At 43.5% G+C, this 18,453-nt stretch overlaps 1 protein-coding gene across 4 annotated transcripts in view; it reads right to left on the reverse strand.

Moving 5' to 3' along the window:
- bahcc1b (BAH domain and coiled-coil containing 1b) overlaps positions 1-17,998 on the reverse strand; it is a 58,748-nt gene extending 40,750 nt beyond the window's left edge. Inside the window, exons 1-2 of one of the 4 annotated variants that reach the window (XM_026316456.2) lie at positions 17,859-17,998; positions 6,861-7,192 (exon numbers count right to left, since the gene is read on the reverse strand). In XM_026316456.2, coding sequence (XP_026172241.1) covers positions 6,861-7,032 — 172 coding nt within the window. In that variant the 5' untranslated portion in view covers positions 7,033-7,192; positions 17,859-17,998. Of the gene's footprint in view, positions 1-6,860; positions 7,193-7,427; positions 7,445-10,668; positions 10,889-17,716 lie in introns of those variants that run through there. The other 3 variants (XM_026316455.2, XM_026316454.2, XM_026316457.2) reach the window with 3 other exon arrangements.
- Between the last annotated feature and the right edge of the window lie 455 nt (positions 17,999-18,453).

The following is an 18,453-nucleotide window of genomic DNA, read 5'->3' on the forward strand; positions in this document are numbered from 1 at the left end:
TCATGTGTGTCACTGTGTAACGATCCATGCTGTTCCACACAGCTGCTTCTCTCTTTTTCTTATGCTTTTCCTCCTTTACACACACACACACACACACACACACACGCACACAGACAGACACACAGATATGAACCTATTTCCTATTTAAGAGCACATTAGCTGTCTTTCACACCAAAATACTCAATCTGTTTAATCTGTACAACTGTGTGACTGTGACTCAGAAAAACTGGAAGGGTCCAGCATTCAGGAGGCCGTCCGGACTATTCTGTCTTCTTTAACCTCACCTCCAGATGAACCTACAGCCCCTTCCATCCATCTGAGCCTCTGACAGCAAAACAAACTGGACATAGACCCGCCTGAATGGAGTCCATTACAATATGAATGAGCCAAACAGAGCTGAAATGACTCGAATAGAGAGCCCAAAACACAACAGCCGAGAAAAGGTCCCCGGCTGAGTCAAACAAGTCAGCTCGAGTGACGATGAGTCAGGCATAAATGTGACCCTGAGACTGATAAAAGCCGGCCCGTCTCAGGTGTTGACTGCTGCTGCGATAAGGGTTGCCGTGGTTGCACCACCTCGCTTTGTGGTATGCGTTTTCAGGGGGTTCAGACCTGTGGATCTGGCGAGACTGTGACATCATGTCTGTGTCCCCCACCCCACCCAGCTAAGTGATGTCACCTCCCTGTCACGTCGCGTAAACAGAGGATTGTCTTGACCCCTCTGAAGAAGTGGAAAGCCATAAAATAGCAGGGAATTAGTGTCTGCAAACACACACATTTGTGTGCACACACACACACACACACGCACACAAACATACACGTGCACTTTCCTTTCACACATCTTGTGACTTTTTGATGCACTTGTATCAAGAATTCCTGTCACAGCAGCCACATATTAACATTAAACACCTTTCACTGGATTGTATTTTTAAATGAACACACACAGACACACACTCACACAGCTCCCCCTCCTCCTGTACAGAGTAAGAAGCTGTTTTAGCCCAGTGTTTTGCGGGCTGTTTAAAATGTCATTTTTCTCTCGTTTTTCTGACTTCAAAGGCACAGCTCTGAGCTCTCACTCCCTCTTGCCAAATCCTCCAATCGTTTCTGATTTAGTGAGTTGGCCATGGGCCGAGTAGCACCGGGACGGGCCCGTTAACAACCGGCCGAGCGGTGGGGAGAGGAAGGGAGGCCAAAAGAGAGGAGGGTATGGGAGGGTGGGGGAGAAACAAATAAGGCAATGTGGAAAAAGGAGAGGAAGCAGGGTGAAATTGAGACAGAAATAGGAGGAGTGCTGAGAGAAGCTGGTCTGCTAACAACAGGAGGAGGCGATGGGTGTGTGGGGAGCAAGACAGAGATGGGAGATGGATATAAGACATGGGGGCATCGATTGAAAAGAGAGGAAAGAGTGGGGTGGAGGGGGAGAGTGGAGAAAAGTGGGGAGGAACAGGGCTACTAGGAGGAGGAGGAGGAGAAGGAAGGAGGGGTGGAGGACCACTCGAAAAGCTGAGAGGAGTGAAGGGGAAGCGAAAGAGGAAAGCAGAAGGAGAGGAGGAAGAGGGGAGGGTGAGCATGTGGTTAAAGAGGAGCAGGGAAGACGGGTGGAGGGGAGGCCTGGCCAGTGAGGGACAGAAGAAGAAAAAGAAGAAGAAGAAGAAAAGGGGAACTAGGATAGAGAGAGTAAAAGAGAGAGCACATGGACACAGGAAGTCTGGCGCTTTCCATTCACATGCCAAGTCATCAGATGGTGGCGTGTGTTCACACCCCGGAGATGTCGCAACCAAACGCACCCCACTCCCTTCAAATCACTGCTACCGACAATAAGCAGCTGTTCACATGTTGGATGAGACGAGAGAAAAAATCCTTCTGTCACTGCAGCAAATGTGCCTCACAACAAATGCACACTTGACTCAAAACTCCAACAACAAAAAGACTCAATCACTTAATGTATTTAACTTCTTTTTTAATTTATTTTATCTTTCCTCTGGTGTGACCTTTAGGGTGGCACAAATAACAAACTATTGCTCTGGGGTCAATTTGATTAGATGCAGTGAAACATTCAGGAATATATTTAAATGATGTGCTATAGTTTGCTTAAAATATCAAAGCATTCGTGAGAGTCTAATTTGTAATGGAAATGCATTTAATGACCTTACTGGCTTTACTTAATGACTTAATGACTTAATGTCTTTAATGCCTCAACTAATTTCAAACAGTCCGACTCATTTCATTGATTTCTTTGGCCGTGCTGTATATTTGATGTGAATTTTAGAAAAGTGCAGGACAGATTTTCTAGTGTTTTCAAGTTGACAGTAAAATATGTGTATGCAAAATGTTATTTTCATAGAATCTGAATTTGAGTGTGTGAGCTTAATGTAGGTCTTTAGATGGAAATAAATATTAATACATGCTAAAAAGGGCAAGAGGTTAACTTTACTCAGGGCCAGTGTACATTTTTATTAATACTGTGGTGTCATATAAGCAAACTAAAATATAGTTAATGTGACCCAGTGCCAAATACATGCATGCACACAATGTATACAGAGCATGTCAGCAATAAATTATCAATAACAAACAGACACAAGTTTTAAAAGCTCTAGTGAATTTTAATACGTCACAATAATACTATAATTTAGATTGGGTTAATAACACTAACACTGGGTTCTTTGGTAAAGTTAACAGTATTGGTGCTATAATATCCAAAGTGGATCTGTTTCGATTTTTGGTATGTCTGTTTTTTCTCAAAGTAAATTGACAGTTCACACTGTCTCTTCCTCACTGAGCCCAATAGTATCTCAGCTGGCTGCAGCCTCCACCAGCTGTCTCCTCCACACAGGGGGTCGTCTTGCACACTGCACCCGAGATGTGCTCCTTGTAACCCGGGAAGAGTTAGTGAGGTGGGGGGGGGAGGGGGGGGGGGTGGCAGGTCTGTCTAAGGCTCATCCACTGCTGACTCATCTCACACAGACATAGACAAGTGTCTCCTCTCTCTTGCTTTCACTCACTCTCCCACTCTGGAGAGGCAGCGGAGACGCCAGGCTAAGGAGTCAGGGATGATGCCCGATGGGTGCCGTCAGGCGGTGGTAATCTGACCGGATTACCAATCAGGTGGAAACATTCAGACTCTCCACTCCTCATTCTCCTCCTACCCCTCTGCACCATCCATCTATTATTTTTGTTCCTTCTTTTAATATTTCTTTCTGATATAATTCCTTCTTTTATTTTTTACACTCAGTTCCCTACACATGTACACACACACAAATGCCTATCTGTACTAACTGCAAACCTCTGTCTCTAATTCTACAAGAAGCCCACAGAAACCTACAAACTCGTGCACACACACACACAATGATCCTTTCTTTCCACATCATGCCAGTTGTTTGTGTGTGAAGGTGTGCACAGGTAGGAGGATGAAGGGGCGTGTCACATCTGTGCTGCCGTGGCGATCAAAGCCAAAGCTGAGAAACTTCCAAAAGAGGAGAAACATTACTGACAGCGTCATGATGAATGGACAGGCGGCTGCATGTAACACACACACACCCACACACACACACACACACACACTCACACCTACTCATATTTATAGCAGAGAAACGCAGAATTTCACTGCAGGATCTTGTGCCTCACTAACAAGACTGAACATGGGGAGTGGAGTGAGAGAGGGAGAATGATGGAAAGAAGAAGGGAAAGGTCAGGAGAGAAGGACAAAGAGAAGAGATTGATCGAAAAGAAAGAGAGGAGTGGCAGAGAGGGTATCTCGTCTAACCAAAACAGTATGATTCTGGTTTGTTACTTTTTCAAAGCACCGAAACACAAGCAGCTTTGAAAGAATCACTGTGTGTACAGTTGTGGATGTGCGCATATATTTAACATGTGTAACATCAATGTAGGCTCTTTCTGTCTATATTACTAGGTCACACACACACAAACACACACACACCCTGTTATACATACACGGTCGTGTAAACAAAAGCCGTCTGCTGTCTGGGAAGTAACACACCTGTCCAATGACAAACTCTGCCACGCCCTCCATAATACCGCACACCTGTGCTACTGCAGGCTAAACCTAATTTTAATCACACACACACACGCAGCTTACACACACACACATACACACGCTTGCACAACTACTGCCCAGGGGCTAACATCACAGAAAAGGGAAGAAAGAGAGAGAAAGGAAGAGAGACCGGAATAAAGGCAAAGAAGTAAAACAGGGAGGGGAACGAGAGCAAGACAGACAGACAAAGGCTTTCCCACTGCTCCTATCAGTAATCCAAATGTCTGTGTAATATCATTCTGGGGTTTTATCAAATGGGGGCTGACTCTTATGGCGCTGGTATGCAGCTGTCATTCCATCACCTTGTCAAGCGCAACCATATTCAAGCAGACACCATGCTGATCTAAATAAGAGGCTTCAGCAAATTGATGGATTGCAGGTTTTCTGGGATATGAAGAAACTGGGGGGAATGAGGAGAGGGTTTTTTTTATTTATTATTGTATGTGATATGACCGGATTGGGCTTGTGAGAAGGTAAAAAAAAAAGTGTCTCTTTCCAAAGATCTGAAACATCCCCCTCCCCTCCTGCCCTGGTATGGCCAACGCCACATCATATCTACCCCCTGTGCTGAGGCCTAGAGCCAGGCATACAGCTTTCTGAAACTCTAAAGGGGGCAAGCACAAAGGTAACCCCCATCCTAACCTCACACACACACACAAACACACACGTACCCCACCCCCACCCCAAACAACAATCCTCTATGCCCATCATGTCAGTCAAAACCCCATCAGGGACATGCATGGAGAGTCTGGATATCTGGAATCTCAATACAGTGTCATGCACCTTGAGACCCAGTGAGAAGCCCTCTTGAATATATTTCAATAGCATTATCCCCCTGCATTACTACGCTTTGTTTCCCCTTTCAGCATTACAGAATCATTTTTAAATTGGACCATAATACATGTCAGTGAGTAGCAATATCAGTCAAAGTGGAGTCTAATCTGTTTAAATCATTCTGCAGCAAAGATGCAGGTTAGCACAGGTTTAAAAACGAACATGGTCACATTTTAGGTAAAATCATCTCAGTGTAAGTTAAAACAGACAGACATGCAGCTAAATGTTTCCAACATTTAGTATGAATTTTTAAAATAGATTTAAAGATGTAGAGCTATAATTATCTAAATTATTTAATATAGTAATAGATACAAGTATTGCATGTCATTTTGTAAATATTACATTTACAGTAACACATTTATTCCACACATAAACGATTCCACACGTTAAGTTTTAGAAAATATTTCAACAACTACCAAATTGTAAAAATTTATAAATATAAAACATGAATTATGAGGCTATTCCTTCTTATATTGTGAAATGATAATATAAAATAAAAGCTTATACACTGCACTTTTAGTGAAAATCCCAGACTAGGAGCGTTAAAGCTACACATGTGAATGATCATGAAAAGGGTGGGAAAAAAAACAAGCTGATGAACATTTTATTTATTTTTATAAGTTACCTCCAAGATCAGAACCAGGATTTACAGAACACCAAATTTCAGGGTTTATATTTCTGGGGAGAAAACAGTGCGTCGAGTAAAAATGTGGAAATTATGTTAAATTTTACAAGTTAAAATCCCGGACTGGATGTCTGCGTCGGTTTTGCTGCTATGTGAAACTAATGAATATGCAAATAGGTGAAGACAGGAGCTGTATGGATCATTCACAGGCCCGAGTTTCAGCGTCTGTTTAAAGAACCCGCTGCATTTACAGCTGATAATAAATGAGGTTTCTCTTCGGGCAAGTTTATATTCATCCAGCAAGTCCAGTTTATACACACTGCATGATTTCGAGCTGAGCCTTTCTTTCTTCCCCTCTCTCTCCCTCCACACACACACACACACACACACACACACACACACACACACACCCTCCCTCACAATTGAGACAGGATACCAAAGCTACTTGTTAAATCTAATGCATGCACTGTCAACCCATTCGCACCCCGTCACGTCCCCGCTCAATATAGAAACCGGATTTTCTGGTATTACCCGCACCTCTATTAGCCAGAGCTCCCCTCCACTCCCCACACCGCGACCCCCAGTCTGTGACCAGTACAAACCAGCATGAACCCCGAACCCAGCAGCACCAAACCACTGTGCTCCTCCTGGCACCACTCAACCACACGTGAAGGAAGAGACGCTGCAAAGAAACTGCAGAAATAAGGAAAGGGCTTGGCTAATGGCTTTAATTTATTGTTTAATGGGAAATATAAGCAGCCGAATTACCCAATTCTAATTAATTACATCAAATGGCAGTGATTAGTACTTTACTAATTGATGAAACCATATAAATCTATGACAAGATTATGTCTTTGGAAACGCCTAATAATCCCTGCCTGATAAAAGCAATAATCCTAGATTTTTTCTAAATTCTTGAGAGATTTAAAAACTAAAATAAGAAAAGAAAAGTGTCATAAATTTTAAGTTAATCTCTTTTGCAAAGAAGACACATTTACCATTTTGATCCATAGTTTGCTTTTACGCAAGGCTAAAATTCCAACCTGAGCAAATTATGTGTATTTTCATATATTACGCACAGCAAGACGCCACGTCATAAACAGTCCATTAAATAAAGCAAAACATAAAACTTTAAGATATCTGTACCTTTTTACTAATTTCTATATGCCCACTGAGCTTGAGCAGTTTACTTCCACAGTAAATTTTAGTCCGTCCCAAAGAGCTGCAAGGTTTCCCAAGTTTGTAACATGGACAGCATATGCTTCAGACAAAAGAGAGCAACAGATTTTTTAAACCCCACACTTCTCATTCCTACGCAAGAAAAGCGCTGTATTCAAAACCGACCTGAGTGCGGACCCATGGAGAGGTGGGATGGGTAGTATTTCCCGGGCTGGAAGTGAGCGGGGTGCTGCACGGAGCCGTGGCCGCCCGGCGCCATCCGAGACGCGGCGCTGTGAACCAACGCGCTCCGCTCCGTCAGGAGGTGGTGCGGAGGAGCGAAATCTCGGCTTTCCATCCCGGTGAGAACCGATAAATCCCAAATCCAAAGTAAAATCCGGAGGCACCGAAGGTCTCAGGCACCCAGATGCAAATAATCCCCTTTATGAACTTCGGGCTCCCCTCGCATTGAGCGGAGTTTTGGCTTTGCAGGGTAGAAACTGAGTCCCCGTCATGTCCTACAAAAGAGAGAGCAAGAGACACGTCAAAGCGCTGACAATAATGAGCCAACCAGGGATACAGTGCCGAAGAACAGGGTGAACTGTGGCTCAGTCGCTGTTCACGTTCAGACAAACAAGCAATATTTACAAAAGGCAATTCATATTTGACGCAAAACGTTTAAAAATAACATTCACATATTATTATCACCACTTTGGCGCTATTATTTGCGTTAAATTTCCCTAGGATTTGTACCAGAACTGGAAGGCTGGCTAAAGTCTGTTCTGCGGATGAAAAGGTGGGTGAGCTGAGGAGTTTGTGCGGATTTAGTCTGCACTATATCGTTGGCTCCAACAGAGGAGTCTTTGCCCCCGTCCTCCCCCTCATCCTGAGACCGAACACGATGCAAATAAACGTACACGGGAGCTTTCTTTATCAGCGAGAAGAATGGAAAGGGCAGGGAGAGATCTGGCTCACGTACAAACAAATGATGCATATACAGTACAAGAGTTCACAGCGGTAAAAGCCTTTCTCGATGAAAGATGAGTTGTTAAGTCTTTAAACTGAACAAGGATTGGTCATAAACAAGCTGGACCTCGGAGGCTCTTGCACTAAAATGAGAAGAAAAACCATTTGCGCACAGCGAGAACGCGTAAAAGCAGATTTTATCCTAAATTATGGCAACTAAAGTCTATTCCCCAACCTTGAGTCCTATGTCCTATTGTCAAAACAGGAAAACACACACACACACACCCAAGCACACACACACACACCTTTCTACTCTAAGGGGTGTTGTTTATGTAAATGAAGTTTGATTTCTTTCCCCATTCACTTGTAAAATCTGATCTTCTGGCCATACATTTCACACTCGTGTGTGCCACTTTGGTGGACGGTATCCCAATTTTCTACAATTAAAAAAAAGGAACACGTGCTTGATGTGTAAAACCACATACACACATTTCTGCATGCTGTTTGTCGTATATCTTTGAAATAAATACGCAATAACAGCTACGTTAAATCTGACTTTGGTGCTTGCGTTTTTTATGTCTTTACTAAACTTCCTCACCTTTAATTTTTGACTTTTTATAGCCTGCGCTGCTCTGACCAGGATCCTTGTTTGTATTGTTGCTTAATAATGTAAAACGACGATGAAACAGCTTTTTCTATTAACTCCAACGCAGTCAGCAGCGGTGGCCCTTGCCTCCTGACAATGGCAAACGCCATGCATCTCTGCTACACATACAGTATACATATAGGCTACACGGTAATCACAAACACAAATCAAATCACCTTTATGCTCCAGTGCGAAAGAGCGGGGCAATAAACAGTGAAACAGACTAGGAAATCATCGACTTTATATGTATGCCTTATAGCGCAGGTCATTTACTTAAATAGGGCTCCCTGTGACGCTCAGATAGGGAGAGCTGGGTGCCTGTGCTCACCGAACACACCTCAGCAGTCCATCTATTAGGCCTTTCAATGCATGGCACGTCCATCTAGCGCTCTGTAGATGCTGATAGCACCTCCCAGAAATCAACAAGAAAGGAACAAAGAAAATATAAAAAAAGAAAATATGCTGTGGTGCACCAGGGGCTTATGAAGTGCAGAAGAAGACAAGCTGCATGAGCTCCGATATTCAAGTCTCCTTCAACGCGCACACACACGCGCAAACGCTGCTCAAGAAGTCCAACTTTCAAGAATTATGTTTGGGAGAAGGGGGGTGGGATGGGGGCGCGGGGGGGGGGGGGGTGATCTCCAAAGTTCAGCAGCTCTGACAGAAACTGCAAATGCGTCCGTGAGTGTGTTGCACGTCCAAATTCTCCGAAGCATAAAATATCCAATGCGTGCAAATGTCAAAATGATATCTGACCCAAACTGCGAGTGCATTAAAATGATTTAATTACCTTTTGTGTGTTGTGAGAACCACGTTAACACTTTTGGCCATATCTAGTCGACAGTCTGAGGAAAAACGAGGAGGGAAAAGGAAGGGAAACGCTACTGCAAGCGCACTGGGAAGGCAAAATGGACTCTCTCCTGTCCCTTAGGCTGTGAGAAACAATGGCCCTTCTCTACGGGACATCAATCATAAACCACTCTCGTCTGACATTTGTCTATACATTTTTAAATTTTCAGGCCATAAACACACGTCCTTGATGTTTACATTCCACGTCAACAGAGACCCACTCAGGCTGCATTTAACAACCTGGATCTAAATCCCGTGTTATCGCACGCCACGCAAACAAAACGACGTGAGCAGATCGCGCGTAACAGTTTGTAGAAAATTATCATTTGGATGTGCTGTAGTGTGTGTGTGTGTATGTGTGTGTGTGTGTGTGTGTGTGTGAGTGAGTGTGGTGGAAGGCACTCAGACTTCCTTCCACTTCACCCAGACTCCCCCAAACCCCATACATACACACACACACACACACATCCCTCACAAACGCGCACACACACACGCACTTCCACCATCATCGCCCTGCAAAGGGTCAGAATATCACCAGACCAAAATCCCACTACAAATCAATAGGCTACTGGTCAAAAGGACATTGCATGATTTTAGCAGAAAATCCTGCAAATCGTCAAAGAAATGTGTTTTTAAGCTCATGTGCAAACGAGGATTCAAACAAAACTAAACAAAACAAAAAAAATGGGCTCCGCGTTTGCGCTATTTGAACAGAAATCCTTTAAATCATAAATGTTTGCGTCCACTTTTGAAGTGCTTCTGGCTCAGAGGCCAACTCGTTGCCTTCAACAATTTTGCAATAAAGTAAAGTCACAAAGCATAACCGGGGTACTAAATCCGGATATTCAGAGGCCGGCTAAACAGAAGAGACAAGCCGGGCCGAGCCGAAGACAACCCGGCGTCTGCACAGCCTTCACACCGAGGGGGGAAGCAGGGAGCACTGCAGTTTGCAATAAACCTTTCTGTCTATCCGTCTCAAACACACACACACACACAGTAGGAAACTAACAAAGGAATAATCTGCAATTTATAAGCTAGAAAAACTACAGGGGTTGAGGAGGTGCGCTGAAAAGAGAGGGGGGTCTGAATAGTCATCTGAATGAATTAGAAACGCACAAGTTATTTGGCTGTGAAGAGAGGTCAAATCACACAGTGACACACATATCGCCCACAGCTCAGCCCTCCACACTGGACAGGAGAGCAAACACAGGGAGCACAGTTTCAAATAAAGCCTGCTAAAATACTGTAAAACCGTGGTCTGTGTTGCTTTAATGCAAATATTACAATCCTCAAAATGGGACGTCTTTAGGTTATTATTCTGAGGTGTCACATCAGCTTTCATTTTACTATTTACTTCTCTAAAGGCATGACAATGAAAAACAGCGGAGTCTTTTGAAAAATAGACGCATCTCCATTTAAATAACACGATAAATTCTGGTCACCCTCCCCTGCATGTAGCACTAAACAAAAATCGACATTCAGTACAATCGCTAAAGATTATAAAACACAGCTATAAAATAACGCGCTACTTACTGGTAAGTTATATCCGTTGCATGGCGAAAAGAGTGTAATGAAAGAAAAAGTACAAAAATGTTCAAAGTGAAAATCCCCGAGTCGCAGAGATGAAACATGTGGGATTGATTACATCCTATACTGCTGCAGACTGTGCTGTGCAGTCAGTTGAGGTATGGGAGAGACGCATCGGAGAAGTTCAGGCTTGTAGTGAATCGAGGCTCGTTCATGCAGCCGGAGACTCAGACACGCCGAGGGAGGAGGAGGAGGATGGAGGGGTGTGTGTGTGTGTGTGTATGTGTGTGTGAGAGAGAGTGTGTGTGTGTGTGAGTGTGGGTGTGTGTGCGTGCGTGCAGGGAGGGGTGGACGCGCAGGCCTATTGGTTTGAGAACGACAATGTGAAAGCGTGCCCGTGAGGCGCTCCCCCACCTCCCGCCCCCCACCTCACCCGACCCTCTCCTACACACACACACACACACGCACATATATCTCCACCCCACCGCCACCACCCCCTTCGACGGTAAACGCACGCTTCTATTGGCTGCCGCTCCGAGCCAATGAGGAGGCCGACGGAGCCGCGGAGCGAAACGGCGGGCGTTTGATTTGCAGCCCTCGGCGCACTGCGTGCACAAACAAATGCGAGGAGACAGGCGGCTCAGCTCGGCGCTGCTCAGTGTGCACAGCGGAGAGGAGCCGGAGCCGTGCGGTGCTGCCTGCACTTTCTGATCGCTGGTGGAGAGCAAACAGCATCTAGCCCATTCTGTGTGATCCGGCTGCACTTCAGTTCAAATGCTGCGTGTGCTCTGAGCAGGCTGCATCGTTATTTTGCTATGTGACAGCCATGATGTGAGAGTTTTATTGATGCTCCTTCGGGGAAATCCTCTTTTTCTCTCGCCCCACAGCATGTGTTTTACTAAATAAATCCTTATTAGCAGAATCTGATTTATTGGTCATGGAGCCTCAGTTTGCAACCCAAGACATTTTTGCACACATATGCATAATTAAAAAAAGTTTAGCACCTATAAGTGAGCACTGGGATGATCGAAGTAACGTAGCTAAATATAAAATATGCTTACAGTATTTTTACAGTAATGGATATTGTCCTTAGAAACACTGAGCACCGACTGCATTTTGATAGGAAGCTTTACAAGTGAATTCAACTGTATAGGCAACAGAATATCCAATATTTTCTATTTCGTAGCTGCATGTTTACCTGTCTGTCTCTCTCTCATGCACACACACACATGCACGGGCAAATTGAACCACAGTGTAATTTGAAAGCATTACTGTCCTCGGGGTTAGCCTCGCGCACGGTTCAGTAATTTAGCCAATTAAAAGTGGAAGGATATGGGCTTGTGTGTTTCCATGTCGAAATGTATGAGCCGCTATAGGCTCATACTCCGGTCCAGGTTTGTTTATCCGTGCAGGCAAAGGGTTAAAACTCGTGGCGCTGGCCCTACCAGGCTTCTGATTGGCTGGCGCGCTGCCAGAACGCTGTCAATCACCGAGTGTAAACAAGGCTCTGATTGGCTGCTGGCCAGTCCGCACTGGGCTGCCTGAAAAAAGCAATTACTGCCCCTGCGGTTTCAAGGCGGCCCCGCGCTGAACGATGAAAGGAGATAAGGAGGGGCGGTTTCAAGGCGCCCCCACGGCGAACCCCGTTGGCCCCAGAGCAAAAGGAGAGTCAAGAGTGACTAAATCAAAGGCAGCACGGGAAACGGGGAAATCACGCGTTGTGTTGAACGGAGAGGATGGATTCCGCGTAATGCTGCAATAACAAGTTTGTGTGTAGAAAATGGAGGAGAGCACGGCAACAGGAACCGGAAAACTGCTATTGCGCTGCCGAGAGGGAGCTCCTTGTTTCTCAAACGCAGAGGGAGAAAAGTTTGTGTTGACAAAGGAGACGGTGGAAAGACAGCGATAGGTCTGAATATGAACGAAATCATCTCACAAATGTTAAAACTGCGACGGCGTCACACCGTCAGGACTTGGCTTTCGCCATGCTGCTGCGCCCAAAATGCTGACAAAAACTTTTTATTGCAGCTGTTCAATAATTAGCCCAACTGAACATTTCCGCTTGTACGGCGGCTTAAACGGTGGGTCATTAGTAGGCTAATAATTATTTTACTGAAAGAGAAAATACAAAACTCAAATAATATCAACATCATATTTTTCCATATTCTACGGCTAGTAAAAAATATAGCGACATCTGAAGCAATGAGCAATAAAGACTATCAAAATAACTGGTATAAAAATATATATATATAATTGGTATATAAAAAGTAATATATGAAAATGTGGGTATATAATATGTCTACCTAATGAGAAAACATACATACGTTTAAAACGTGTACGAATAAAAATAATCCATCCAATGAAACACAATAAAACAAATTATATTTATATTACGATAGAGAGCTTATAAATGGTCTGCAAGGAGCACAGTGAGACCTCCATCTATACAGTGGAATTAATTGATATATATATAATTTAAATCAAATAACGCCAAAGCGAACAGATTTATCACGTCTGTAATTAGATAATCATTGCCCTCTTTTTCCATTTATATAGTAGCCTGCATTCCCAAGCCCTGTGCTCTCCAATGGGCTTCAGCCACCACGTGTCTCTTTCTGTCTCACACACACACACACACACACACACATACACACACAATTGTGTACACAAATCTAGTTACATTCTGCACTCTTCTGATATATTCGCCTGCATGATGTCTCAAATGCGATCCATGCAAGACTTCTGTGAATTTTCAGTTATGCATTAGGGTTGAGTAACATGGCACAAATGTATATGCTTTAAAGTTATTTGTGCAGAGTAAATAGGAAGGAGGAACTTTCTATTATCAACTTTTATTTAATCTCACAGGTGAATCACAGACTTAGTCTATTTTATATAGCCTACATTTAACCTACTATATAACTTTATCCCAAGATTGTAGTCATGTTATAAATATAAAATATTTAGATTAATATTATTTATATTATTTCATAACACTGAGTTAACACACACGCACACACACACACATATATATATATATATATATATAAAACACACACACACACACACACACACACACATATATATATATATATATATATATATATATATAATAGGGTCTGTTTTATTCTCTCCCTCAGCAGTGTCAGCAGTGTTGTGTTGTCCTCAGCACTAATGACAGAGGGACAGTAGAGAAGCTCACAAAGGAGCTCAGCCACTTAAAACAGAAATCTGCATTGAATTTATTTAGTGACAAGGAAAAGCCTTTTATAGCTTGATTTTTATTGCTTCTTTTTCACTTACAACGTGGGGGTTGGGTGTGCATGTGTGTGTATGTGTGTGCAGAGGGAGAGAAAGCATAACACACGCACCCCAGCCTCCTCGGGCCCATGTGCCAGCCCGACCTACCCTCCTCGGTGGGGGTGGATGGGTAAGATTGGGGGGGGGGGTAATTAATGCGGATTGACTGATTGCTCTTGAAACAGACCGGGCCTGCGCGGGGATTGTCCTCGAGCAATGAAGCGTTCCTGACTGACACTTCCCACCTTCCCTTCTTCGCTCTCTTCTTCTCTTTTTTTCTCTCCCCCTTTCTTCCCCAACGCCAAGCCGATGTGGAAGACTCTCCCTGCGCGGCGAGGAGGCACACATCCCGGCTGCTTTTCTGCCGGCCAGCCCAGACAAGCTGAGCCTGTTTATGTGCAAATGTGTATCACGATCAAAAAAAAAAAAAAATATATATATATATAGACCAAAGCGTGTATACCATTTAGGCTTTCGGCTATTTTCTGATTTTGAGCTTTTCGATTCTACAGGCTAAGGGTATAGTTTTGCGCAGCAGGACATGCAGGAGTTCAGTGTTGCTCTGGTGCATACGAGCTCTGCTGCAACTTTACCTCGAGAGGACTCTCCGTATTAAAAAAAAAAAAAAAAAGATAAGCAATTTTCCGCACATTAAAAAGTAGATTGAGTGTGTTTACAGTGGGGGTTATACCCTCCACTCCATCCCCAACATTAACCGAACAAACTTTTGAACATCAAATAAGACCACATTTTTAAAAAAAACACAATGCAGTCAACGGGAAACACATTGGAAAGGCTGGTTTTAAATGAGGTCCAAATGGAGAGCTGTCTCCACGGGAGGCCCTCCATACAGGGCAACCATCCTATTCTCAGCAGATATTTCTGATAGCGCTTTAATGATGAGAATTTCCAAACAGGGCCGTTCACCAGGGAGACGCCCCGGCTATCTAAAGGTGGTGCAACCCTGTGAGACAATAGAGCCACATTAGAGCAGCAAACCATGAGAAATGTAGCTCTGCCGAGCTTTTAGACTACATATAATGAAAAACAAGCGTGTTCTGTGCGCTCTGGGCGTGTAGCAGCGATGAAGTGGGCGCATCATTCACAAATGTTTCCCCCCTCTCTCCTTGGTGCACAACACACCGTAAATATCAGCCTCGACAAAACAGCGATGCCATCTAGAACCGCTCAGTAGAAGGAGACGTGATGAAGTCAGAAGTTGACTGGACACAAAAACAACATGACCTTTTCTTCTCTGTGTGCGCAGGACAGACGCTGCTATTTCAGATCACCCTGACAGATAAGGCTGTGGAGCCCACGGCTCACGACGAGCCAGGCAACGTGAAATAGTTGGCACGAAATATAAAAGCAGCAAAATGCCCCACTCCGCCAACAAAGCCCTTTCAAAGACTTAAACCGTGGAGTGTTCGCGTACGACTAAAGGCGCATGTCTTCACGCACCTTTAGATCAAGAGTATGATGGCGCAGCAGAAGAAGACGATGATGGCGATGATGGTGATGACGGAGGGAATTGCTCGGGCACTAAATTAGTACCTGTCAGACAGCCACATATCGGGCTGTAACCACCACCAGGCCTCTATGGGCGAGATGAAAGCGTCAGCATCTATTTGAGGGCCATCAAAACACCCAGGTGGAGGCTTTAATTGCCATTACCTTTCGAACATAAACAGCCAAACCTGCGTGTTTGTACTATAAGCTTATGTGTAGAAATGAACCTTAAGAGATACTGAGATAGTGTGTGTTTTTGTGTGTGTCTTTCAAAATGTCTCCAACACCACCTCCTCTGATAAAAATGTACACATGCGCACGTTCTCACGGGAGGTTGAACATGAAATGCGTCTTTGTATTTTTCTAATTTTATTCCACGCAGTGTACTAAGACCGCAGGTGACGCACGGCTAAACTGGAGAGTCTCTAAAGGCAAAGACCTGGAAAAAAGTGCAAAAGTGTAAGGTTGAGTGTGTCCAGTGTGGGGCGTAGGAGGGGTCAACAGGTCACCTGATCCCCTGCAAGTCCTCACTCCTATTTTCAATTGATTCTTTCAACAAAAAACAAAAGTCTTTCCATGACTCATAACTTTAGTAATAAGCCATAACGTGCTTTGGTGACACACCAGCGACGGGCTCCTAAGAAACAAAACAGGATTTTAGAAAACTTTCAACACTCAAAAAAAAATAAAAATTCAATATTTAGTCACCCTGTCTTCTCGCAGGCTGTTGCCCAACTTCGGTCATAGTTTGATCTTTGTTGATTAAAGAATCTCCCAAGCGTCTGATCAGATCACCTCTCTGCGCCTGGATCGTGTTTCAAAATAAAACTCTTCCAGGAAACGATTTAATTTTTGAATTTATAGCTGTCGCTGCACGCCACGCTGAATCATTCTGGACTGAACAAGCTGCGGTGCAGACACAGTTAAAACTTTCAAAAGAGAAAAAAAAGCTACAATCTTGGCTGAACCAAAACCCCTTCGTCATCCAGAATGACACACTTTTATTACTTGTACGATCGATACACAGGAAAAAGCTGTTTTACAGTATAGCTGCAAATTATAATAGGTAATAATGCTTTTACTAAGTTATCTTCCCCTTCCTGTCTTTGTACCTGTCCACACACTGTACTGTATCTGTGATCCTGGGTCATTTATTTAATATGTTGTCTCTAAAGAAGCATAATAAACCCAATAAAATAACATTTAATTATTGCTTTGTTTAAAAGACAATACACAGTAATAGTGCAGGCGTTGAATGTAGATTTTATTACGCTGCACTAACAGCAAGAAGTTGATTCTTGTTTTCTGCAGCTAGAAAAGTTAATGCGTAGGTTCAAACGCAAATCAGGAGACTTTGTATGGGCGTGAACATTATATTTGACTTGACTCCAGGACGAGAACCACAATAACAAGTCTACACGATGTAAAAGTTGTAAACGACTCCTTGCATCCAGGTCTGAATCAAAGGTTGATCAGCTGCATTTGCTCTGTCAGAAGCAGAAATGTGGCCTAAAAAATGTGTGTGTCCTCGCGCTTGGATGGCTGCACGACCAGTGGCGTTGCCAAAAGCTTTCCCTGTGTGGGTGTGCGTGTGTGTGTGTGTGAGAGAGAGAGAAAGAGAGGCAGACAAACAGCAACTCAGTGTTACCGTGTAATATAATATATAGTAACCCTGACAAAGTATAACACCCAACTCTGGAGCAAATAATTTAGGGAACTTCACTTCCCATGTTAAATCATCGTATGTTTTTGTGTGTGTATATGTGCGCCACTATATTGGCACATGGCCCCCGAGAGGCCCCAACTGATAAACCTTCTTATATTAATCGCATCAAGAAACAGATCGAAATTTGTTACTGATAAAAGTCATAAACAATGCACTCCTGCACTGCACATTACCAGGCAGGCAGCTCACACTAAAAGCAAATATATCTGCATCGGTTGGACGCGTACTATACGGCAAAGTTTCAGCGTATTTTATTCTTGAGTCAAAAGTACCCCAAACCGGATAATGAACCGCTTGTTCAAATATGGTAAAGAGATTAAAAAAAATAAAAAATAAAATAAATAGGCTCTATGTTACTCAGGCACATACTGGGCACAGCAGTTAAGCAGCGTCAGGAATGTTTAGACTAATCCCCAAATCAGTAAAACTAACTAAAACTCAAAAATACAACGAATTATTTATTTTAAAAAGTTCCCATCTGAGTAAATCACAGAAAATATAGCAAAATACAACACCTACCTATAAAACGACCGTCTTCATATAGCACATTATAGTATTTGTGGATATAAACTGAAAAACAAAAACAGTCTTTCTTCCTCCCGAAACTTGACAACAGTAGAAATTATTTTTTTAAAAGTATTAAAAATCCAAACCAACGCACATTCAGTTGTGTGCGCTTAAATAGCGCACCGCTTCCTTACAGCTCTCTGCTGAATCTATCCACCGAGGGGTTTTCCTGACTACGAGCGCCGGATCCTGTGGATGTGAGTGTCCGTCAGACTGTATAACAGCAAATTTATGTCTGGATGACGCGTCCTCTCTCTCCCACACTGCAGCTGAAGCGCTGACATTAAACAGAAAATTGATGGAGAAACTCTCTCCTCCTTTTTCTCCCTCGCTTCTCCACGCACTGTGTCGCGTCTTGTCTAGGAAGACTAGAAGGGAGCTTTCTTGCATTTTCTGTTTTTTTGTAATCATGGGAGGGGGCAGAGGGACATCATCAATGATGCTTGTGAGTTACACACCAGGAATACACCCACTTCTATCCCCACCAACAGAGATATACTGTAAGTCTACATTTACGCACCAAGACAAACACACACAAACACACACACACACACACACACACACACACACATCTTTTCTAACCAGTATTGTTTTGTTTGCGTTTGTAATTGTACTGAACCGGATCTGTACGTGAAGGTGGAGGAAGCGGAGAGCAAGGCCTCCTTAAACATGCATCTTTTTCTGATACG

This window comes from Mastacembelus armatus, chromosome 19 (assembly GCF_900324485.2).
Source record: "Mastacembelus armatus chromosome 19, fMasArm1.2, whole genome shotgun sequence".
NCBI lineage: Eukaryota > Metazoa > Chordata > Actinopteri > Synbranchiformes > Mastacembelidae > Mastacembelus > Mastacembelus armatus.